Source organism: Emys orbicularis, chromosome 1, assembly GCF_028017835.1.
Source record: "Emys orbicularis isolate rEmyOrb1 chromosome 1, rEmyOrb1.hap1, whole genome shotgun sequence".
NCBI classification, from domain to species: Eukaryota; Metazoa; Chordata; order Testudines; family Emydidae; genus Emys; species Emys orbicularis.
Window position 1 is genome coordinate 9,640,722 of NC_088683.1, and position 26,590 is coordinate 9,667,311.

The window sequence follows — 26,590 nt, forward strand, 5'->3', positions numbered from 1 at the left end:
ATGCCTCCCTGTGCAGGAAACAGTGGTTCCACATTGCATTGGGTTCTTTCAAAAGGATTATTTGAACAATTTCTGAATGTTTCCCTGTCATTGAAGTGCCCCCATCAGTTGTAACACCAACACACTTCGACCAGCTCAATCCCACTGACTCCAAGTAACCATCCAATGCAACAAATATATGAGCAGCAGTAGCAGAAATAGGCAAATCCACACAAAACAAGTACTGGATAAGGTAACAAGCCTTGTGGATGGGGGGAAAGCGGTAGATGTGGTATATCTTGACTTTAGTAAGGCTTGTGATACTGTCTCGCATGACCTTCTCATAAACAAAATAAGGAAGTACAACCTAGATGGAGCTACTATAAGATGGGTGTATAACTGATTGGAAAACCATTCCCAGAGAGTAGTTATAAAGGTTCAAAGTCAAGCTGGAAGGCATATCAAGTGGGGTCTCACAGGGATCAGTTCTGGGTCTGATTCGGTTCAATATCTTGATCCATGATTTAGATAATGGTATAGAGAGTACACGTATAAAGTTTGCAGACAATACCAAGCTGGGAGGGGTTGCAAGTGCTTTGGAGGATAGGAGTAACACTCAGAATGATCTGGACAAACTGGAGAAATGCTCTGAAGTAAATAGGATGAAATTCAATAGGGACAAAGGTAAAATACGCTACTTAGGAAGGAACAATCAGTTCCACACATATAAAATGGGAAATGACTGCCTAGGAAGGAGTACTACGGAAAGGGCTCTGGGGATCATAGTGAATCACAAACTAAATATGAGTCAACAGTGTAACACCGTTGCAAAAAAAGCAAACATCATTCTGGGATGTATTAGCAGGAGGGTTGTAAACAAGACATGAGAAGTAATTCTTCCACTCTACTCTGCACTGATAAGGCCTCAACTGGAATATTATGTCTAGTTCTGGGTGCCACATTTCAGGAAAGATGTGGACAAATTAGAGAAAGTCCAGAGAATAGCAACAGAAATGATTAAAGGTCTAGAAAACATTACCAACGGGAGATGATTGAAAAAATTGGGTTTGTTTAGTCTAGAGAAGAGTAGACTGAGAGGGGACATGATAACAGTTTTCAAGCACATAAAAGGTTGTTACAAGGAGAAAGGAGAAAAATTGTTCTCCTTAATCTCGGGGGATAGGACAAGAAGCAATGGTCTTAAATTGCAGCAAGATGGTATAGGTTGGACATTAGGAAAAACTTCCTAACTGTCAGGGTGGTTAAGCACTGGAACAAATTGCCTAGGGAGGTTGTGGAATCTCCATTATTGGGGATTTTTAAGAGCAGGTTAGACAAATACCTGTCAGGGATGGTCTAGATAATACTTAGTCCTGCCTTGTGTGTAGGGGACTGGACTCTCGAGGTCCCTTCCCGTCCTACGATTCTATGATTCTTGAAAATCACTTTCCCACACGTGCCTCACATAAACCAGCAAGATAGTGTGAGTTGATACATCTGTATGAGTCTGTAACAGTCGCTTACTGAAAGTCCATCAGTTGTTTGCAGTTTGAGGTCTTCTGAGATATCGCAGATTCTTCCCTGTATTGTATCACTGGAGAGAGGGATTATTTTTAATTTTTTTGCAGCTGACTCACCCAATAATTCAGTGCACATGTCAATAGCAGAAGGTAAAATTAACTTCTCAGCCACCGTGTGAGCTTTTTTACATTTCACAGTGCAGTGTGCAACAAGGTAAGAAGCATGCGATGCTTGCTCCCAGATAGTAGATACACATTCAAGTGTTTTTTGTGACATTTCCAAATCTTTCCTTTTTCGTTTAAAAAAATCAAGAGGCTTGTCTTTATAGCTAGAGTGCTTTGTCTAGAAATGCCTATGTAACTTTGATGGTTTTAGGCTTTCATTTGCTAACAGTTCACAGCAGATGACACTCTGTGGCCTGTGTTCATCATTTCGGTCCTCAATAATGAAAACCCAAACTTTAAGTAAACAGGGTCGTACCTACGATTATTTTTCTTCTCGGGTTGTGATGAATTCCTACGGTCACTTGTGCTTGCAGTTGCAACAGAACAGTTTAAAAATGTATCCATTTCACTGATTAAAGACTCACTTTGTGATTAAAATGCACACTCTTCACTGGAGGTTCTACATGGAACACTCATTTCCCATAACTCTTCCCGCTTTGCATTCAATTGTCTAATTGATGAGGCTACAAATGGGTCACAGAGGTCATGGATTCCGTGATTTTATGTGACCTCTGCGACTTCAGCCCCGGGTGGCAAGGCTCTGGGCTCACGACCCTTTCCTACATTCTTGCGACCCGCTTTTGGGTCATGACTCATAGGTTGAGAAACACTGAATCAGTCCATCCCGTGAAGCAGGATCTTGACCATCCCTGAGATGTTTGTCTAACCTGTACTTAAAAACCTCCAATGATGGGGATTCTACAACCTCCCTAGGTAACTTATTCCTTACTTAACTTATATTTGGAAAGTTTTTCCTAATATCTAACCTAAACTTCCCTTTCTGCAAATTAAGCCCAATACTTCTTGTCCTACGTTCAGTGGACACAGAGAACGATTGATCCCTGTCCTCTTTATAACTGCCTTTAAAATATTTTAAAACTGTTATCAGGTCCCTCCTCAGTCTTCTTTTCTCAAGACTAAACATGCACAGGTTGTTTTTTTTTTAACTTTTCCTCGTGAGTCAGATTTTCTAAACTTTTCATCATTTTTCTTGCTTTTCTCTGGACTTTCTCCAATTTGTCCACATCTTTCTTAAAGTGTGATGCCTAAAACTTAACACAGTATTCCAGTTGAGTCCTCATCAATGCTGAGCACAGCAGGACAATTACTTCCTGTGTCTTACATACAACCCTCCTATTAATACGCCCCTGAATAAATAAATATCTAAGTTGGGGGGGGGGTATTCTTTTTCCCCCCTGTACTGAGATCTTAGATTTAACGTGGAATAAACTCTTTGCTTTAATACAACTGAGTTACACCTCTACCCCGATATAACGCTGTCCTCAGGAGCCAAAAAATCTTACCGCGTTATAGGTGAAACCACGTTATATCGAACTTGCTTTGATCCGCCGGAGCGCGCAGCCCCGCCCCCCCCCCGGAGCACTGCTTTACCGTGTTATATCCAAATTCATGTTATATCGAGTCGCGTTATATCGGGGTAGAGGTGTATAAACCACTAAGAAATTAAGTTTATAATGCAGAGGCTGACAGATCCTTAACTGTAGCAGCACTAGCGTGTGCCACTATTTTATCAATGAACTATGGCAAATGAGAACAGTGTGGTGCACATGGACCCTATAAAACTTTAACTTCAAAGGCTTGATTTTCTCAAAGATATTAGAAACGTATCCAGCTTTAAAGGTCATTCCTGAGCACAAACCAGATGGTCTTAGTGTCCAATTTCATTTTATTTATTTTTTTGAAAGACTTTTACCCATTACAACTTTTTTTATTGCAAGGCCATGTTCACATTTGAACTGCCAGCATATCTTACATGAAATACATTTTTAATGAGTGGAATGTTTGAAATTTAAAACAGTAAGCCATAAAATTGCTGAAATCTCCACTGAATAATTAAAATACAACTTCGCTTTGTAGTTGCAATGTTCTGCTCTGTTAAAATTCTCTCTCTCCTTTTTTCTCATACATAAAACTTTTGAGGAATAATACATATTAAAAACAATGCTTTTGGAAAACAGATAGTGCTTGGAAAATTCGGGCCAGTTTTCAATAAGTTATAATTTCCAAGCTGGTCTCTCAAAGCACTCATTGTGTATCACATTTGATTTTTCCAATCTTGTAACCATCACAGCATTTCTGTCAAAAAGTCCTTTGGACTCGCTAGTCATGTGAGTTAATCTAGCATTATAACATATTACAAACACAGAGTAGATCTTCATATTATAGGACTTGAGTTGAAGGAGGTGCCTATTATATAACATCACTGATAGTCAATCTAGGGTTCTATGGATCTGGGCATCCAAAGCACTAATTCTGCTTCTACGTTGTCAGCTATTGTATATGCACTTAGGGCTCTATTCTTATGACATATTACATTAGTACCTAGAGACCCCATTGTGTTAGGTGCTGTACATATACATAGTAATGTATATAGATACATACATAGTCCCTGCCCTGAGGAACTTACAGTTTAAAATAAGGCAAAATGCAACAAGTGAGTGTAGCAAACAGACAGAATTGGAGAGATGATAAGAGCACCAGTAACACATGGCTACACCGATTACTGCAATGTGTACTATATAGAACTACCTTTGAAATGTAGAAGTTACAGCTGGTGAAGAATGAAGGATGCCCATTTGCTTTGTCAGAATTAGCTACAAAAAGTATATTATGCTGGTTCAACTACCTTGAAATTTAGACTCTACAGCTGGTGAAGAATGAAGGATGCCCATTTGCTTTGTCAGAATTAGCTACAAAAAGTATATTATGCTGGTTCAACTACCTTGAAATTTAGACTCTACAGCTGGTGAAGAATGGAGGATTCCCACTTTGTCGGCATTAGTCACAGAAATCATATTGTAATAGTTCAGTAATTACACTGGCATTCTATTCGCTTCTGAATGCAATATGTACGTGTCCCGTATAGATGCACCCTAACACTTTTGTAGTGGGCTGTGGCAGACTGACAATTTCTTGCAATATCCTGAATGAACTTTACTGAATTAAGTTAAACCTTACAGAATTAGTTTTAACATCTTTGGAGTTCATTGTATTACAAATGCAGTTGTGTATGTGTTATCATGGAATTGTATGTATTTCCATGGGAAAGGTAAATAGGAGAAGAGCAGGGGGTGATTAGGCAAATTCACTCAGGTTGTAACATCTCCAGAGAAGCCACCCCCCTGGCAAAATATACAAACAATATTTCCAACTGGATTCTCCAGGGACTGACAGACAAGGAAAGAATTTTTGGATAAATAGGCTGGTCTTAAACTGGCTCATGGCCTTCTTCCTGATTCAGCAAATGGATAGGACCCCTGGTTCCCAGTGGGTCCCAATCCTCAGGGTAGGGATTGAAGGACTGGGCCCTCCAGAATCCATGTTAGGGTTGGGGTTATTCGGGCAAGCTTTGGGGATGCATGTAAGTTCTTTTATTGTTTTAGTACATTTTCTCTGTAATGCTTTGTACCTTAAGACTATAGTAGGCTTGCCTAGGAAGTGCTGCATGGTAACTTATATCCGTTGACAATCACTCTGTTGTCTCTGAAGAGACAGCAAGCAGGTGTCCTTGAGCAACCTGTCTGTGCTGGGAAATACACAGTGAAGGCAGGGAACTATGCAGCCTGGGAATACCCTGGTCCGTGGGTCTCCATCCAGAAAGGCAATAGCTGGGGAGCTGGAAGCCAAGAGTAGGTGCCCTTGCTGAACCTGAGGGGAAATACAGGTGCAGTTGCCCTGAACTGTGACGCTGGGCACAATAACATGAACTAAAGAATAAGTTCAGATGAATGGATGGATGGACAGACAGATAAAAGGTGCTGATTTTGCTTTGCAATTCACCTTTAAAGGAATCTTGATAATGTATACGGCATATTAAAAAATAAGTAGATATTATATGATGACTTCAGACAGCCTAGATCTAGTAGGAGACAGAACGCCTTGCAATGACCATTTAACAGTCTTCTGTAATATTTAACTTTATAAAAAAGCAACAATTTGAGCCTTGACCGCATTCTATCGTCTCTTAAACTGATGGAGTAAATTTACCTGTATCTGAAAAAATTGTTGAACTGTCTGCAGATTCTGTGAGAAAGTTCCCGCTTTCCACAGGCCACGGGTCCAACTAATATTAACATGGGGTAGGGAGCATCAAGACTAGGCAAAGTGCTGCAAGGAGAAAAAACAAACAAGGCACTGTTACACTTCCTACAATGGACACTTGTACTGGCATCATATAGGTCTTTGGGAACAGCATATCATCAAGGGAACTGATCTAATCTAATCTAGGGGGTGGGGTGGGACACCTAACTGGCTTCAAGACTGAGCTTGATAAATTTATGGAGGGGATGGCATGATGAGACTACCTTCAATGGCATGTAGTCGTTCTGCGACTGCTAGCAACAAATATCTCCAATGGCCAGTGATGGGACACTAGATGGGGAGGGTTCTGAGTTACTACAGAGAATTATTTCCCAGGTGTCTGGTTGATGGGTCTTGCCCACATGCTCAGGGTCTAACTGACTGCCATACACCGCTACCCCAATATAACACGACCTGATATAACACGAATTCGGATATAACGCGGTAAAGCAGTGCTCCGGGGGGCAGGGGGGTTGCGCACTCTGGCGGATCAAAGCAAGTTCGATATAACGCGGTTTCACCTATAACACGGTAAGATTTTTTGGCTTCCGAGGACAGCGTTATATCGAGGTAGAGGTGTACTTGGAGTCGGGAAGGAATTTTTCCCCAGATCAGATTGACGGAGACCCTGGGAGTTTTTCGTCTTCCTCTTCAGCATGGCTCACTTGCAGGTTTAAACTAGTGTAAATGGTGGATTCTCTGTTATTTGAAGTCTTTAAATCATGATTTGAGGACTTCAGTAAATCAGCCAGAGGTTAGGGGTCTATTACAGGAGTGGGTGAGTGAGGTTCTGTGGCCTGCAACATGCAGGATATCAGACTAGATGATCATGGTGGTACCTTCTGACCTTAATATCTATGAGTCTATACTATTCATGTCATTCACTGCATAGACAAAGAAAGCAATGGAAAATCAAGTGTGTACATTTATGCATGATTTAAACATGAAAACAACACAAAATATTTCATTAAAAAATCCCATAGCATTTTTTTGCAAAAAGAAGGATGTTAAACCTGGTGTATCCTGCTCAGACTGTAACTTGGATTTACTGTCTTTTCTGAATTTCCCTCTGCAGTTACAGTTGCTGTTGCTGTGGCCTGTTAAAGAGTTGCCCAGCTCCACCTCAGACATGGCAATATTTCAATGGTGAGATAACTGAGTCTTGACCATATTTAGGATCGATCCTGCAAACCTTTATGACTCTCATGAAAGTACTATAATCTCATTGACTTGAAGGGTTTGCAGGATCGAGGTGACAGTTTGTAAAGTGCTCTACAAATGGGATGAAAGACACTAAGGATTATGGGCCCAATCCTGTGTAGCACTAAGCACCCTTAATTCCCACTGACCGAAGCACTCTGCAGGATAGGATGCAAAGTGTTTGCAGAAACACAGAGGCCTAACTTTAGGTGCCCATTTTTACAATATTTTAGCCTAAATCCATATTAAGTGGCTTGATTTTCAGAAGTGCTGAGCATTCAGCAGCTCCCTTTAAAGTCAATGGGCATTTGTGGGTGCTCTGCACTTTTGAAAGTGAGGCCTCTTATTAGGTGCCTACATATGGAGTGTAAATTTAGACATTTTGTTTTTGAAAATCTTACCAGAGAGGTTAAGATTATGTTATTTGATGTGACAAACACCAGCTGAAATAATTTTTAAAAACCCCACCTTTTTTTGAAACTAATAAACGGCTTGACCCATTTACGTTTTCTTTTAAAGAAAACAAATCACATCTAGGTTCCAAACTTCAGACTAATGTGATTTAAAATAGCTGAGTATAAATGCCTGAAAACAGAGTGTATAATGGAAACAGCAACAGAAGTAGATGATTAATCTATCTGAAATAATGTTAGCTGTTAAGCATAAGTGAAGGGAAAAAATTAGATAATTCAGAGTAATGGCTTCTCTCCTGCATCAGCTCACACCAGCAAAACAGTTCTATCTGTCTAGGTACTGATATAGTACCATATTCTCTTTGTGCCTCTAAAGCATTAATGAATTTCTTCATCACAACACTCCTGTGAAGTAGGAAAGTACTATCCTCACTTTACAGATGAGAAACAGAGACACAGATTAGATTTAAGTGATTTGCCCAAGGTCACAGAGGGATTCTGTGGCTAAACTGAGAACCGAACCGAGGTCACTTGCATCCCAGTCTAGTGCCCTGTTCTCTAGGCCAGTGTTTCTCAACGACCGGTCTGTGGATTGGCACCAGTTCCTGAGATCTCCCTGACACAGTTTAAGAAGGCAGCAAGCCAATCCCTGGTATCAAAAAAGTTGAGAAACACTACTCTAGACTACCCTTGGGTTAGGATGTCAGTGGAATCCCTCAGTAGAAGAAGAGGTTACTCACCTTGTTCAGTAACTGGAGTTCTTCAAGATGTGTCTCCATATGGGTGCTCCACTTCAGGTACACATGCGCCCTGCATCTTTAATCAGATATTTTTGGTAGCAGTGCCCATTTGGCCCACACACGTGCCCTACACATCCTCATGCCCTTCACCGAGGCTACATAAGGCTGCACAGTGAACAGCCCTCAGTTCCTTCCTCATTGCAAAGTCCCACAAGGGAGACGCTGAAGCTGAGGGGAAGGAGGGCAGGTACTGGAGCACCCATAGAGACACACATCTCAAAGAACTCCAGTTACTGCGCAAGGTGAGTTACCTTCTTCTTCTTTAAGCAGTGTCCTTATGGTGACTCCCGAGCAGTATCCCCTTACAGAGGAGGGAGCTTCAGAGCAGAGTCCAGTACTGAAGAGAGAACTGCATTGCGAACTGCAGCACCTGTCTAATGGTATGAACCAGAACATAAAGGTTAGAGAAAGTCTGTACAGAGATTCACGTTGCAGCTCTGCAGATTTCAGCATCTTTGAGACATCTGGAACGTCTTTGAGTAAAGCCACTGTGTAGACTGTGACCCTGTAGAATGCTCCCCACTCTAGGGGGAGGTTGAATGTCAGCCAAGTCATAACAAGCAATAATACACCCAGAAATCCACCCTGAAAGTCTTTGCAGGGAGATCGCAGATCCCTTGGATCTGTTGTAATTCAGAAGGTATTTTAGGTAAAAACATAGGAACTGGTTGTAATGAGACCTTGTCATTGTACCTGGAGGATCTGCCATTAAGGCCCCCAGTTCCCTGATACTCCAGGCAGAAGTGATAGCCACCACTCATGGTGCATGGTAGTTTAATGAGGCAATTAAGGGCAAGGTTCAAGTCCTAGATTGGAGTAGGGTCTCCAATTTTTGGGAAAAGATTCATTAGACCTCTTAGAAATCTTGACATAGGATAAGCGAAAACTGAAAAACCTTCTAAGGATGAATGAAAGGCAGTTATATCTTCCAAGTTAATTTTGATAGAGGTCATAGAAAGCCCTGATCTTTTCAATTCCAATAGGTAGTCTAGGACATTGGAAAGAGGAGAGCAGGCAGGAGAAACTTGTTGATGGGTACGTTAAAGATTATCTCTTTCATTTTTGAAGGTAAATGCATCTCGTAGACTCCTTCCTGCTGTTTACCAATACCTGTTGCACATCTGATGAACAAGAAGATTCTTACTCACAAAACCATTAAGGAGCCATGCTTGGAGCTGCAGAACATCCAGGTTGGGGTGAATTGTCTGACCGACATCATGAGACATCTGGCGGGGACTGGACAGAAGCCACCAAGTTGGGTGAGAGGTAAGTTGGATGAGGTAAGGATACCAGACTTGTCTTGGCCAGTTGGTGCAATCAGAATGACTTTGGCCTTGCCCTCCTTGATCTTGCTGAGGACTTTTAAGAGCAACAGCATTGGTAGGTATGCATAAAGGAGACACTTCACCCATGAGATGAGGAAGACCTCTCCTGGTGATTGGGGATCAAATCCCCCTCTCGAACAGAATCTGTTGCATTTTGCATTGGCTGCAGTGGCACAAAGATCGACTTCTAGACACCCTTAGGTTAGAAATATGTTGTGGAGGACCTAAGAATCCAACTCCCATTTGTAACTCTCAGAGAAGCATCTTCTGAGGTTGTCGGCGGTGGTGTTCTGAATGCTCAAAAGAAAAGCTGCTGAGATGACTATTCTGTTGGCCATGTGCCAATTCAAGAATTTCATCAATTCAGCACAGAGTGATGGGGAACATGTCCCATCCTGACAATTGATGTAGAACAGGCAGACCACGTTGTCTGTCATGATCTTGATGGATTTGGCTCTGATCAATGGGAGGATGTCGGATCAAGCCCTCCTGATTGCTCTCAGTTCCAGAATGTTTATGTGCAGAAGACTCTCTTAGGCAGACCATTTGCCCTGGTCCAAAAGGAGCTCCCCAGCCCAAGAGGGATATGCCTGATGTTATAACAACAGTCAGAGGAGCTTGAAAGAAAGGAATTCTCAAAGATATCTTGGAAGGATATTCCACCAATTGAGCTTTCCAGAACTTGCCAAGGAACAAAGCCCTGTCTGTTGAGACTGTGTTTGTTTGGTATGTAAACTGTCCTGAGCCATCCCTGGAAACTTCAGAGAGATACTTTGGCATGTTGGGTTACAAAGATACATGCTGCCATATGACCAACAGCTGAAGACAATTTCTTGCCACGGCTTGAGGACTTATCTGAATTCTTGCAGCAAGATTTTTTTTAGGTTCATGAAGTTGTCCCCAGGAAGGTAAATTTTGCCTGTTATGGCTATCTGTTGAACTGTGGGCAAAACACACTTTTCAGGAGTGAGTTGGAGGCCTAAGCTGTGGACCTTGTGGTTTGCAATGCCTATAGGACCTCATGATAAGAATGATCTCTGAGTACCCAATCATTGAGATAAGGGAAGATGATTATCCCTAGATGACAAAGATGGGCAGATATGACCGACATAACCTTTGGGAATATCTTTGGGGCAAAGGAGAGGCTGACAGGCAGCACACAGTAGTGGTTGTGATTGACTATGAAACAAAGGAACCTCTTATGAGAAGGATGAATTACAATATAAAAGTAGGTGTCTTGAAGGTCAAGATTCACAAATGAATCTTTGGAATCTGGGGAGGGAATTATACCTGCTAGAGTCACCATCCTGAATTTCTGATGTTTCACATAGTTGTTCAGATGGCCTCCAAAACCCATTTGTCAGATGTTATGCTCTCCCAAGCAGGTTGAAATTGGGATAGACCAGGTCCAAAGAGGGAAAGGAAGTTGGGATGGTGGAGCAATAAGGCCCTGTTGAGAGGGTGGTTCAGACTGTGGACCAAGCCATCAAAACTGGTGCCTGGACGACATGGATGGCTGGGATGAGACAGCTGTGGTAGTAACTGCATATACATTGGCCAGTGGCTTGGGTGGTCTAGGGAAGGTAAAATAATAAGCTGGGTGAAATCTCTGTGCCATCTGAGACCTGCTAAACTTTCTTTTATTTGCAGGTATATATATAGCGAGGGATCTAAGCGTAGTGCTTCGAGGTATGAAGAGTGTCATCTGTAGACTCCAAAAACCATTTATGGCCATCAAAAGGAAGGTTCTCACCAATAGTCTGCACTTTTGTAAGGAAGCCCAACAGCTGAAGCCAAGACACTCATCTTATCACGGTGGTGGTGAAAATGGACTGGATTGTGGTATCAGCTGCATTCAAGCAGGTCTGCAAGGATGTTTTTGCTAAAAGTTGACCTTCCTGTATGATGGCTTTGAATTGTTCATGGGCTCTTTTGGTTAATGTTCAATAAAGGTGTTAAATTTGTTATAATTCAGGAAGTCCTATTTGGACATGAGTGCTTGGTGATTCATTATCCTAAATTGTAATGTCACAGAAGAGTAGCTCTTGTGAACAGAAAGAACATGATGCTACTGGTCCTTATTATATGGAGCAGCACTCGTGTTGTGCTGCCTTTCATGTTCATTCCCTGCATCCGCAACTAAGGAATTTGGTGTGGAATGTATAAATAAAAATTCCAAACCCTTGGAAAGAAGATAATACTTTTCGTTGGCATGTAGGTGGTGCCATGGCGGGAGTTTACCAGATCAGTGTGGCTGGCTCAAAGAGAGCCTTATTAATTGGAAAAGCCACTTGCAACAAGGTTGAGGTTTACAAAATATCTAGGAGTTTATGATGGGAGTCCTGAACTTCCTCAAAAGGAATTTGAAGCATGTCCCCAACTCGCTTCATCAGGTCCTGGAAATGACAAAAATAATCTGCCATGAAGGTTGAGGGGGGCATTATAGCCTCATCAGGGGATGAAGAAGAGATATTTGGATGAGGTTTCACCTCTTCATCAGCCCTTGCCTCCTGCTCCTCAAAAGTCTCTTGTACCAACTCTGTTTGATGAGGAGGGAGCAAAGGCACAGGGAAATGGAATTTCCTATGTTCCCTGTGGTTTGTACTGGGCGCCCTTAGAAACTGTTGGCAGTATAGGACCCATGGGTCCCAGTAAGATTGCTAGAGAGAGTCATAGGGCATAGGCAGAGATAGCTACTATTGGTCATCTCAACTGGTTGAAAGTGGTGGATGTTTATCCTCCCTTCTTTCAGTATGCAGAGGTGAATAAATACTCTTCAAAGACCCTTGAACTGAAAACTGAGTATCCGAGTCAGAGTTCTCATGCACATTCTCTAAAGGAGGTGATAACTGATCTCCATGAATGATCGAAGTTGGAGAACCAGAAGGTCTCAATGAGATGTGGGTAGCAGGTGACCCAGATGATTTCTGCATCAAAAAGTGTACGATACCTGAAAGCAGTGAAAGATTTCAACTCATTAGAAACAGATCTCTTAAGTATCTGAACTCCTACAATACCAAAGAACATAAGAGGTTGGTGTCAGTATGAGGTAGGTATCTGTCTTGAGGAATAAGCACACCTAAGTAACATATTCAGATGTTGCAGTCCAGGGCATAAGTACCAAGGGTACTGAAGGGTCAAGTAATGCTGATTTCTTGCTAGTGTGGTTGTGACCACTGGAAGCAAGGGAGGTCTTTGGAACCAGTTTTTTTTAGTAGCGGCATGAGCCTTAGAAGCAGCTTCAGACATCTTCACGGTACCAGAAGCACTTGGAGCCTCAGCAGTGCTCCTTTTGGGGCTGGCGGTCTTCAGTGACCGAGGCCTCTTTCCCAGAGATTTAGCACTCCTGCTTTTCTTATCAGTTTCCACCAACTTGGAGCACTAGGGTCTTGGTACTATAGGCACAGATGCAGACACCCCCACGGAGGTTTTTGGTGACAGGGATCCTGAAATGGCTGAGGTAGTCACCAACTTCTCCTTTATGTCCTTCGGTGACCAAGATCCTGAGGCAACTGGGATAGCAGGAATCGTACCCCTAAAAGCCCTTGGTGACCTAGACCTGTAAGTAGACAGGGTACTAGCAGTCTCACTCCTTGAAGCTCCAGGAGACTGAAATCCATACAGGGGGGTTCTCAAAGCCCTGATCCAAAGCTGGTTTTAAGGCTTGCTCCATCACGAGAAGCCTGAATTTGAACTCCCTCTTCTAATGAGATCTTCTCTGAAACGAAGTACAGATCTTACATTTCAAGGGAATATGAGTATACCCCAAACACTTGACACACCAAGAGTGTCCATCACTAAGCAGGATAGACTCCTGACAAGAAAGACAATGTTTAAAGACTAGGGATCCAGGCATACCCCAGAAATAAAGAGTCCAAAGTGACCCCACTAAATGGGGAAAACAAAGCAAAGGGAAGCCATTTACAAATATGAACTATTTACAACTATAACTAACTAACTATGCTAAAGTATTAGTAGAAGGAGACATGCTAGAGACTCAGTCTCAGGCTGAAGGTGGTTGAGAAGGAACTGAGGATGGTTTGCCCACACAGCTCTATATAGCCTCAGTGCGGGGCATGAGGATGTGTAGGGCACATGTGTGGGCCAAATGGACACTGCCACCAAAAATCTCTGATCAAAGGCGCAGGGCGCATGAGCACCTGAAGGGCAGCACCCTTAGGGACATAGCTTTTATCCTGATTATAGACATATTTACACAACTGCCACAAAAATAATCTTTAAAAAATACACCGAGACATTAAAAAGCCAATGTAATAACAATATGCAAAATATTCTCCCTGTATTTTCTACAGCAAAAAGTTGCTACTGTGATGCATTCAGTTCAAGTCAAGAAACTCCCCCTTCCTTCACTGTTACTCCATGTTTTCATGTTGCCTTCCCCCTTTCTGCCATTTGCTGTCAGGAAGGGACCAGATCAACACAGAACAAGCCCAACAGATGCCAGTGACAGCGATAACTATTACAGTCAGTGAGTGAATTATTAAAAAGGGACCCTTTTAAAGATGGGAATTCCATGAAACACGTTTAATAACTGGTGATTTCAGAATTTATTTACACACAGTAGAGGTGTTCTCATTACCCTCTCAAGGCCATGTCACATGTGACTAATGATGTCAACCCAGCATGTGAAGATAAAATCAGTTTCTTCAATATATTTCTAATATATCCCTTAAAAATACATATAATACACAAGTAACTGATGCAACCTGGTAAAATGCGGATTTCTCTCTATTGTCATCTCTTTTATAAAGTAGTGTCATATTGTGTATCTATACAATATATAAATTACTTGATGACTCTCTTCTCAGGCCCTACACCACAAGTACTCCCAGCTATCTTTGAGACACCACTGACTTCCCCAGGAAACTACAATCTATTGGTGGTCTTTCAGAAAACACCATCCTGGCCACTATGGATGTAGAAGCTCTCTACACCAACAGTCCACACAAAGATGGACTACAAGCCATCAGGAACAGTATCCCCAGTGATGTCACGGCTCACCTGGTGACAGAACTTTGTGACTTTGTCCTCAGCCACAATCATTTCAGATTTGGGGACGATTTATACCTTCAAGTCAGCGGCACTGCTATGGGTACCTGCATGGCCCCACAGTATGCCAACATTTTTATGGCAGACTTAGAACAATGTTTCCTCATCTCTTGTACCCAAGTGCCCCTTCTCTGCTTGCGCTACATTGATGAGATCTTCATCATCTGGACCCACGGGAAGGAGGCCCTTGAAGAATTTCACCGGGACTTCAACAATTTCCACCACACCACCAACCTCAGCCTGGACCAGTCCACACAAGAGATCCATTTCCTTGACACTACCGTGCAAATAAGGGATGGACACATAACCACCACCCTATACCAGAAACCTACTGACCGCTATACTTACCTACATGCCTCTAGCTTTCATCCAGAACACACCACATGAACCATCGTCTACAGCCAAGCCCTAAGATACAACCGCATTTGCTCCAATCCCTCAGACAGGGACAGACACCTTCAGGATCTCTTTCAAGCATTCTTAAAACTACAATACCCACCTGGGGAAGAGATGAAACAGATTGACAGAGCCAGACGGGTACCTAGAAGTCACCTACTACAGGACAGGTCCAACAAAAAAAGTAACAGAACGCCACTGGCCATCACCTACAGCCCCCACCTAAAGCCTCTCCAGAACATCATCAAGGATCTACAACCTATCCTGGAAGACAATCCCTCGCTCTCACAAATCTTGGGAGGCAGACCAGTCCTCGCTTACAGACAGCCCCCCAACCTGAGGCAAATACTCACCAGCAACCACACACCACACAGAAACACCAAACCAGGAACCATCCCCTGCAACAAACCCCGTTGCCAACTCTGTCCACATATCTACTCAAGTGACACTATCACAGGACCTAACCACATCAGCCACACCATCAGGGATTCAGTCACTTGCACGTCCACTAATGTCATATATGCCATCATTTGCCAGCAATGCCCGTCTGCCATGTACATTGGCCAAACCGGACAGTCTCTACGCAAAAGAATAAATGGACACAAAGCAGATGTCAAGAATTATAACATTCAAAAACCAGTGGGAGAGTATTTTAACCTCCCTGGACACTCAATTTCAGACTTAAAAGTGGCCATCCTTCAACAAAAAAACTTCAAAAACAGACTTCAACGAGAAACTGAAGAGCAGGAATTAATTTGCAAACTTGACACCATCAAATTAGGCCTGAATAAAGACAGGGAGTGGCTGGGTCACTACAAGAAGTAATCTCCCATCAACTGTTGAGTATGGGCCATCCACCCTGATGGAATTGGCATTGTTAGCACTACAAAAAGTAATTTTTACACTGTTGGCATTCACAACTTCTTGTCAACTCTTGGGAATAGGACACATCCACCCTGATTGAATCATTTGGTAAGGCAACTCCCATCTTTTCTTGTGCTGTATATTTATGCCTGCCTCCTGTAATTTTCACTCCATACATCTGAATAAGTGGGTCATACCCCATGAAAGCTTATGCTCTAATAAATTTGTTAGTCTTTAAGGTGCCACAAGACTCCTTGTTGTTTTTACTTAGAACTCTAATGTCTTTAAATACATTCCTGTTGTTAGACCACAGGAACATGTCCTCAAAGTCCCCATATTTACTATTTTATCAGCAGAACAAGAAGTACACATTACAATACAGTCTTCAATTACATCATCATACAATTTCCCCCCCACAACCTTGTAAGGAGTATCTTGTAAGGTGTGGTGCCCTTGGCTCATTCACTGTGTATTTTGCAACTTGTGGGCTTTGGCATTCAAAGTAATACACAATTCTCAAAGATTCATATATTTTAAGGTCCAAAGGGACCACTGTGATCATTTCGTCTGATCTCCTGTATAACACAGACCATAGGACTTCAAGTCCAATAGCTGTGATTGAGTCAGAACATATCTTTGGAAAAACATCCAATCTTGATTTTAAAATTTCCAGTAATGGAAAACCCTTGTTAAGTTGTTCTGATGGTTAATTATCCTTGTTGTTAAAAAAAATTGTGCCTTATTTCTAATCTTAATTTCTCTAGCTTCAACTTCCAGCCTTTAGATCGAACTCAAACCTTTGTTTGCTAGACTGAAAAGCCCACTATGACAAAATTTCTTTTCCCCATGTACTTATAGACTGTGACTTAGCCTTCATGTGTATCTAAAGTTGTAGAAAAAAATCACATATTATATTGTATTATTTAAATAGCAGAATGTTCTAGGATTAAAGACAGTATTGAATTGCCGACGCAGAAAGGGTATTGCACAATGTTAATGTTGACATTTCCTGACTGTTGAGTGTACAACTATTCAACTTTACAGTTCTTTACATCGTTTTTTAATGGAATTATTAATAATACAGTAAATAAAAATGCCCTGCATGTGATCTAAGGAGATTAATGCAAATGAACTATAAAAATGTGGCTACAAGGAGCATTTTCTAATTTAGAAAATTAGAAAAAAATCATCGTTAGGAAGATTTCGCTAATGAGGGCAGTGCGTGCTTTTTCAGCTGAGCACTGGCAGGCACTCAAAGCTTAATTAACATTATTGGTTGCTACCTTAAGTGCCAGCCCATATGTTTACCTGTTTGTTTACACAGTACTTCTGACTGAATACAGAGGTTTACAGACATGTATATCTCCAGCACTGAACTCACATACACACACCCATAAAGAAATACCTGAACTGGGCCTATGTCTGTGTTGGAAGGATGCCAAGCATGGATGCCTTCTGGCGAAGCAATTATGCTATTCAAGAAATACTCAATTACAGCCCGGTCCTGCAAGATGCTAACTGCCTTTTGTAGGCAGCTGGGCCCCTTGAGAGCAATCAGAGCCATGGAGACCATGCTCAGCAACTTTCAGGATCAGGGCCATAGAGAGGAAGCCATTCTAACGGTAGAAATCACAATGAGCGTCTTCTAAAAATGTAGATTTCAGGATTACTAAAGTATGGACCTAAGTCAGAGTGCCCAGTTATGTGTTTAGGTGCCCAAATTGGTGCTTAAGTAGGCTTTTGGGAACTTAAGTGATAATGAGTGCCTAAATCTTGACCTTAATAATAATACTGTGCATATCTACAGCACCTTTCATGAGTATTTCAAAGCACTTTACAAATATTAATGAATTAAGCCCAACATCCCTGGGAGGTAGATGAGTAATAGTCCCATTTTAGAGATGGAAAATGAAGCAGAGACAGGTCACACAGCAAGACAGCAGCAATGCGGGGAATAGGACCGAGATCTGACTCCCAATTCTGTGCTTTAACCAGTAGTCAACACCTTTCCCTTCCAAATGCAGAACTGGCCAGAATTCCATAAATGCAAGCTTGAAAATTTGGCTCTGGGTGTGTAAATTGTGCTCTGAGTTGCAAAGTAAAGCTATTTCGCTCACAATGGGATGCCAACAGTTTGAAGGGAAGAAGTAAATAGAGTAGAAAGAAGATAAATTTTAGAGCTCTCTTCTCCCTCTAGAGATTTTTAAATTGCCATTGGGTACTGATAGAGTTTTCGCATCTTTCATTTATGGTGCAAATGGCCATCTGCTTCAACAGATTGTTTAAAAGAAACAGAGCTGTGGGCAATCTGTCTCAGAGCTTCAAGGTGAGCAACTAACTTCATTTCATAATCAATTCAACCAAGCAGGATATGCCTAATTTTCAGACTGACAACAGCAGACTGCAGAATGCCTACTCTTTGTGAGGCTGATTTAAAGGTGGAAGAGGGACAGAGAAATGTCCCACTAAACATAACAACATATTCTGCTTTACCTGAGTGCCACCTACAGGACCAGATGTGAACTGAAGATAAGATTACCTGTCAAAGATCCTCTGTGGCTGAATCATGCTGTACATAATATGGGTCATGTGATCTTTAGCAGCAACTACTTCTGGAGGAGGATCATACTTGTTCACAGCAGCAACCTGTTTCCAGAGTTAGAGGCATAGGAAAGGAAAAGTGATGTCCTTCTTCTTACCTGCAATACCCTGAATAAAGTAGTCTGAATAATGATGGCTTCATATTTACAAGGGGCAATCATTATATCTGGCTTAGCTATGATTGCGTGACTATATAAAGCTTTTTGGGAAATTTAAACTCAGCTCAAGAAATAGGTGGAAAGCACCCAAAACTAACTCACCATCTCTCTTACTTTATTCTATCTTTTCTTGGCTGGAGGGATAAGGTTAAGGGAAGGGGGTCAGCTCATAAAGTACACCCTCATTTTGTCTATATTTTCATTATTCATTACTTTTTCTGTTCTTAGTGCTGGTGAAAAATACCAGATTGAAAGTCATAGAGACAGAAATCATTCATTTATTCCCCAGGAAAGGGAAAGCAGGGGTACCATCAATGCAAGCTTCCTCCAAAATGGTCCTGAAAAGGTACTTCAGCTTTGATCTAGGAGGGAGAGGGGAAGTCAGTCTCCAAGTCCATTATATTCTTGGTCCATTCTGCTTAAACTTCTAATCATGTTACTGATCAGTGGATATTTTTTTATGTAGACAGCAGCCCATTAGGAAATAGATTAAGAGCCACCAACTCATTTCATACAGGCCACCAAACCACAGCTATCAGATGGTAGCCCTTTTGGCTACTCCATCCCAGGCAGATTTAAATCAGTGATCTGGGCCCTGTCTACACTTGCTGGGGAATCATATTTGAAAAGAATTCTAATATGGGTGACAAGGCTGGAGTGAACGAGCTAAGGACCATTTTTAAAGGAAGTGTTCTGGCCAACACTCCAACCTAGGCTAGCAAGTTCTTAATCCTGATGATTCTAATATGGGTTTGGCCCATGCATTCTAGTCCCTTATACACAGGAACCGTGTATTTCTAAATACAGCTCCCCTGTAAGTAAAAAAGGAGCCCTAGAAGTGAAACATTCTACACAGTGCCAGGGTTACCAACTAGTCCCTCCAGTTATTTCTTGCAGAAGGCTCTTTTAAAAATCACATCCTAACTAATAAAAACAGCTAAAAGAATTACGAGTATTTTATAGCTTTCAGACAATTCACTTTGCAGTATGAGATATCTTAAGAAAATAATAGCAGTAACATGTTGATTACGTCAAAGCACTTTACAAATATTAACTAATGAATCTAAACAACTACCTAGGGACTGCTCTGACAGTTAGAATCTACTTTTTCATTAAGAAATACAGTCTTTATGTAAGAATTGTATATTGGTAAACTAGAGTTGCTTTTGACAATACAACAGATATATCGTCAGATGTCAGGGTCTTAAAAGCAAAACTGAACTGAACTGATACCTATTGGCTGGAGTGTGGGGAATTTTTTTTCCCCCTCACATAAAGCAATTTTTATCTCCACATAAATATTTATGAAAACAACTTGCATTTACCACCTTTGCCCAGAAGGAAACAGGATTATTTAGCACCATTCCAGAACTACGTGGTGTTTCCAACAGTTGCCATATACCTTTTCTTCCACTTTAATCTTCCTGTGATCCAGCTCTGTTAGTCGGAGCAATATGAAAATCACCAAGAGCCAATAATCTGTTTGTTCCTGATAGAAATAAAAGAAGCGTTCAGTTGTTTTCACTTTTACATATATAAATATTTAAATTCAGATAGCAAATAATATCCCAAAGGCCATTTTAACAGAATATCTTATAATGTATAACGTCTTTCACCACGAAAGATCTCAATGTGTTTCATAAACCGATCACTTCTTCCACCACTGAAATGCAGCCGCCTCTAGAAAGAAACCAGAGAGCTGTTTACCAGCTTAAAGCAACATTGTTTAACAGTTTGGAACAGGAACTGAAGAATAATGCCATATCCAACTGAAAATGTACAGGGAACATAGATGGACAAAAAGTAATTACCCATATGGGAATTAGATAATAACCCATGGCTAATACCACTAATCTTGCAAGTAGTGTTATGGGAACTTTTCTTTAAAGTTAGAGTATAAAATATAATCACTATGTATGCATGTAAATCACTAAAAAAAATAAGTCTGATACATAATAAAAAAGAATAATTAACAATTAAATAGGAAGCTGACATCTTGACAACCTGCTGAAGCATATTAATTCTGAGAAAAGTCAGGTCCTGTTAAACCATTGAAATTCAAAGACAGTCTCAAAGCTGTTTTAAGATAATTGTTGTTTATTTTTCACAAGTAACTGAAAACCCTGTAAATTAACTGGAAAAAATATGCACACACACACAGAGAGATGCATTTTAATGGGGTAAAATTCTGCTCTCAGGAGCTTTGTCTGTTGTAATATAAAAGGGCTAGGGGCATCATTTGCTATGGGGCAAGGGATGCAACTGACCCCCTGACCTTGGTTCTCCAACTTTTCATAGGTTCCTATGCTCCACTTCCCCCCACCCAATTCTGCAACTTTGCAGGACATAATATAATCACAGATAATGTTCTATATGTGTTGCCCCTTCCTCACCCATCCAGAATTTTTCTGAAATGCTGCAGAATGCTGCAAGGTCAGGAAGAGGTGGTATATTTCAAACATTTCTTTACGTTCATTTCATTGCATGCAACAACAGACTATTCTCAAGGAAGCCACCATAGAAATCGACAGAGTTATCTTGAAACAGGAGGGAGAAGTTAAGCCCTTAATATTTCTTCCCCAGACATTGGAAAACACTGCAAAGTTCAAAGAGGATCTAAAATCATCAAAGCAGGGTGCTAGGACCTTTAATCTTCAGCACCATCCAGGACAAGTTATAAATCCATGGTGTACAAAGTCAGTACATAAGATTTTACTCCACTTTAAAGGTTTCTGTCATTGATAAATGGGCTGTTTTAGCTCATTAATCAGGGAAGATTGTAGGGCCCTTGAATGAGAAACAAGTCTATCATAAAGAAAGAAGATGCCCATTCCAAGGACAGACAAGGTGGATGAGGCTTCTGTTGGTGAGAGAGAGGCTTTCGAGCTCACACAAGAAGAGCTCTGTGTAAGCTCAAAAGCCTGTCTCTCTCACTAACAGAGTTTGGTCCAATAAAAAGATATTACCTCAAACACCTTATCTCTCTAATATCCTGGGACTGACAGAGCTACAGAGATTCCAAGGAGAGGCAGTTGTAAAAGGTGGCTGTTCACTCAGGGTTTGATCCAGCTGCCTTTGAAATTAATGGGATCCTTTCCATGAACTTCATTGGGAATTGAATCAGGGCCCTAAAGCTTTTACATATTTTTAGAGGGGCATGCCCAGCATCTATTCTGTCCATACATATCTCTAACACTTTGACATAGGATGAACTATTCACTGCAAGTACATTTTCAGGTACCTATTCTTACCTGTACTGGGTTTCTTAACAGATTGAGCACTCTGAGGAGAGGCAGGTCTTCAATATATTCCAGCTCACCCAGTTCCGAAATCTAGTTATTCACAGAAAAAATGATATCAGTAAAAAGCCACATAGCGTAAGATAACTATGGGGAGAAAGCATCTCGGTGCCAAACTAAAATGTGGACACGAAAACCCCACTACACCTACCAAAGGTGTACACATATCCACGGCATGCAGTAACACACTTCTTGTCACACAACTCGGGTAGCTTCCATAATGCTTGGGTGACTTGCTTAGGCAAGACCGGATGGTTATTTTAAAAGACATAGCTCTCTCCAATCTTTTGCATAATATCTTGCCAAACCGCAAAGTGACCAATTAATTTTTTTGGAGACACTGGAAATACACTAAGAACCACCACCACATTTCATACAGGCCATTAAACAAACCGCTATCAGATAGTAGCACTTTTGGCTGAAGTGAACTAGCCAGACAATGGGGTGCCCTGAAAGACTGCGGCTTGCAGTCAGTTCCTGAAGGATTTAGAGTCACAAGCAGGAAAAAATCTCCCTTTCTGTAAAGGACTTTTTTTTTCATTTGGTGTCCAAAGCAAAGTCATAGTGAGGACCCTCACTCTAAAACCTGCGTGATTGGCTGCTTTTGAATGCTAAGACCAATCACAGGACTTGACAATTAAAACAAGACATGTATACATTATCTGTGTTGAAAAACAACACAAGATACTGAATGATTCTGAATAGATGCACCAATAGTGGATTTGTGTGTAGAATGACACCTAATCAGGAAGTCACCCCACCCCCTATTATCTGCACATGCAAGTACTCATTTGTGCACACAATTATCCCTTTGCCTATGCAATCATACATGTTGCATTCACAAGTATGGATTTTTTTGCACATACATTTTTTGCAGATAAGACCATTATGCCCACTTTTGAAAAATTGGATTGTAAATCGTCACTGTGGGAGCCAGTTAATGTAAATCTTTTAAATCATTCTGTACTATTTCAAAAATGGTATCTTTGCCTACTTATTTCACTTTATTTTGTATGGGTGCTTTATATTTTTAGAGAGTCCTGAACTGATGCTGTGATGGTGTGCGGGTTTGGTCTGTACCACTTCTGAATTGTGAATGATTTTATTAAATTGTATCATGAATCTACTATGTCATGAAAAGCTTATAGGCATGTAGATCCACTCTGAGTTAGCAGGGCTGTGTCATGTCTCTTCTAGGCCAGAGACAATGGTGAGTGCACTGAATGATGTTCTATTCAAATACCTTGAGCAAATGGGTTTGCTCGAGCTGGGAGAAGACACTTCCCCCGTTTGTCTGAAGATGGGGGAGGTTGAGAGCAGTGAGAAATTACCAAAAGGCAGAACAAAAGAAGCAAGTGACCCTAGCAGGAGTCTATAAAGGGATTCACCGGGGGGGGGGAATGAACAAACTGGGACTGAACGCCATTTTGTACCAGATTAAGATGAGGGAGGCAGCTGCAGGGGCAGGATAAGCAAGGGGGCAGAGGACCCTGCCTGCCTGAGAGAACACAGATGATCCTCCAAGGATTCCCAAGCGAAGGATGAGCTAGTGAGGGACATTGTGTCTAGAGTATTTTATTGTTTGTGTGATCTGTACTTAGGGTGGCCACTCGCACATTCCTGGAATACTGGACATTCTGGTGCTTCTGGGAATGGCGTGGTCCTACCTCTGCCAGCATGACCCCACCTCCGCCGGCGTAACCTTACAAGCACAGTACATGCGAGGTCAAGCCGCAAGGGGGTGTCATTTTGAACAGCGCACTGCCTTGTCCCCACCAGCATGACCTCGCACGCATGTTGTATGTGAGGTCACCCCAGCATGGGCAGAGCAGCGCGCTCTCCATTATGGCGTCCCACATCTGATACTGGACAAAACTATGTCCGGTTTCATCTCAGCACTGGACAAGGGACAAAGATTACAAAAGCAGGCCAGTCCAGTTTAAAATTGGACAAGTGGCCTGCTGGTCTGTACTCACCTATGCTTTACATGATTAAATATAAAATGAATAAAGTTGATAGACTGAACAAGTGCGGGTGTGTTGACTGCTTCACAACTACTGCATGCCCCTGAGAGAGCTAAACTGTAAACCAGAAGCGTCACACCTTTTGGGTACAGTTCTGGGAGGGGTTTGTGTTTAAACACTGGAGAGTCTGAAGGGTCAGCGCTGTGCCCAGAAGGGCTAGGAGGGTAGACAGCAGATTTCAGCATTCAGAGGGGGGTGCCAGATAGAAGGTCTGCACCCTGAAAATGTGCCTTGGAAGCCAGAGATTGGGGTGAAGGCTTGACTCTGTTTGGGCTCAAGGAGTTTAACACACCCCAAGGGATCCAGAACTCAGAGGCTTGGATTTTCCTCCCAGTAGGCCTAGTGGGTGGCCAGAGGGTTGCACACTAGGATCTCTGACAGACGCATTTAGCTTCTCTCTTAATATAGGATTCAGAGAACACAGACCAGCTGTTTCAGACATTTGAAGCTTTCATTCAGTTCAAGCTTTTCTGAAATTGAATTTTGGGGAACAAGGACTCTCAAAATTAACCAATTAAAAACAAGTTGCATGACACAGCTTTGGACACCAGGCTTTACTGCTGAAATTGTGCTGGATAGTGTTTACTCAGTGTTCAGCCAACTGTCAGACAACTCCTGATAACAGGACCTCCTGCCCCACCTGGCCTCTTCTTAGTTTCTGCAACCCCTTAATGATTCCCTCTTGAGATGCTAAAAGCTTCTTGATCTTCCTGAAGAAAAATAAGTACGTGAGTCAGTTCACCTGGAAATGCATCATCTCTGGAGCACACAAAGCTGCTTGTGCTACAGGCACACTTACTCCAGTGTCCATGTTGCTGCAGTAACAATGTCACTATGTTTTGATTGTGGCTACATTAAAAAATCCTCCTATTTTATATAATAGGATTCTGATTTCTCTTTTTATGCAGGAATATTAAGCATCTGCTGAAAGGTAGTAATTGGTGGACCTTTTGCATTATATTTTCCAGACCTATTCTTTTGATACTATGGATGAAGAATTCCTACAGAATAGTACTTAAAGGAAAAACGTCCCACTATGGTGAGATAACACAGGTGCCATTACTGATTACAGAGCAGTTAATGAGATACTTGTCTTTAAAACAGACATACTGGGCATCTAACCAAGCTAATGTTATGCTGTTGTTCCGAGTTTTGTTGAATCATGAATTCAGGACAGCTGAAAGGGCCCAGAACAATATCATCTCTGGATAGTTATTTTAACCTCTAGATATATACAGTTCATGAAGTGGTAGCTAAAGATTTCCCTACACCAGTGGTTCCCAAACTTGTTCCGCCGTTTGTGCAGGGAAAGCCCCTGGTGGGCCGGACCGGTTTGTTTACCTGCCGTGTCCGCAGGTTCGGCCGATCACAGCTCCCAGTGGCCGCGGTTCACTGCTCCAGGCCAATGGGGGCTGCGGGAAGCAGCGGCCAGTACGTCCCTCGGCCTGTGACGCTTCCAGCAGCTCCCATTGGCCTGGAGCAGCGAACCGCGGCCACTGGGAGCCACGATCGGCCAAACCTGCGGACGTGGCAGGTAAACAAACCGGCCCGGCCTGCCAGGGGCTTTCCCTGCACATGTGGCGGAACAAGTTTGGGAACCACTGCCCTACACTGTCCCATCAATGTGTCCTACCTACCTCTGGGATGAGAGGAACGCTCAGTCTCCGTGGCCTCATGGAAAAGGGAAACTCAAAAGACTCCACTGATCAGAAACCTGCCTAGAGTACTGTTGCTCTATCCCAGCAATGATTGTTATACTAGACACTTCTGAAGGCTCCTGGAATGCACCTGTGCCTGAGAAAGTTCCAAGTGACGCTACATGATGGGACATGGCCTCCCATAAACCAACAATTCCTTCCAAATGCCAAAGCAGCAAGTCCGAATTCCTTGCTTCTTATTTTGTTGGACACTGTTTATTCCCCTAGATAGGGGTTTTCCCTCTGGAAATAGATCATTTGTTTCTTGGTTCTGCACCCTAATATAGTTTTTAGAGGGAAATTTTCCCATAAAATCTTTCTTACTTTCTATATATGGCAGAACCTGCAAAGATCATAGGGATCAAGGAAAAACCCTCTTACAGCTCTAAATTCTCTATTTTGACCCTCATAACCACTGTGTAAAATATCTAAATGAGGGCCATAGATCACAATGCTGCACCATTTGTCTAGGGATTAAAGTTCAGGGACATAAGAACCATGAGTCCTGCCTCCGATCCATTCAGATGGAAGAAGCCATGAACACTTTGAGGACTGTTCCAGAGTCAGAACTGGTTCCAGACCTTTCTTCCAACCCTTGAAAGTGGGAGAAGATGAAATCCAGTGTGATCACTTGTGATAACAGAGAAACTCTAGTCTGCAGTAGTAGGTCACATGGTTTGGAATTTTTAATCAAATACATTGACTCTAATGCCATTGTCAAAAATAGAACACCAGCCACCTAAGATATTGATTGAACACCGAATAGTTTAATGCAACATTTTCAGGTAAATGAAATTTTAGATTTTACCAATGTTAACAATATTCCCTTAAAGTCTCTCTAGAGAAGGAGATATTGGAAAGGTGGCAATTCATTGCTCAGTTCAGTAATATTTCATTAAAAGAGGACATAAACCAAAT

At 41.8% G+C, this 26,590-nt stretch overlaps 1 protein-coding gene across 1 annotated transcript in view; it reads right to left on the reverse strand.

The window, feature by feature from the left end:
* Positions 1–26,590, reverse strand: part of LRGUK (leucine rich repeats and guanylate kinase domain containing) — a 77,576-nt gene that overhangs the window by 35,480 nt on the left and 15,506 nt on the right. The window contains exons 8-11 of the mRNA XM_065423322.1: positions 21,904–21,984; positions 20,055–20,141; positions 18,433–18,539; positions 5,733–5,852 (exon numbers count right to left, since the gene is read on the reverse strand). Of these exons, the coding sequence (XP_065279394.1) occupies positions 5,733–5,852; positions 18,433–18,539; positions 20,055–20,141; positions 21,904–21,984 (395 nt within the window). The remainder of the gene's footprint in view (positions 1–5,732; positions 5,853–18,432; positions 18,540–20,054; positions 20,142–21,903; positions 21,985–26,590) is intronic.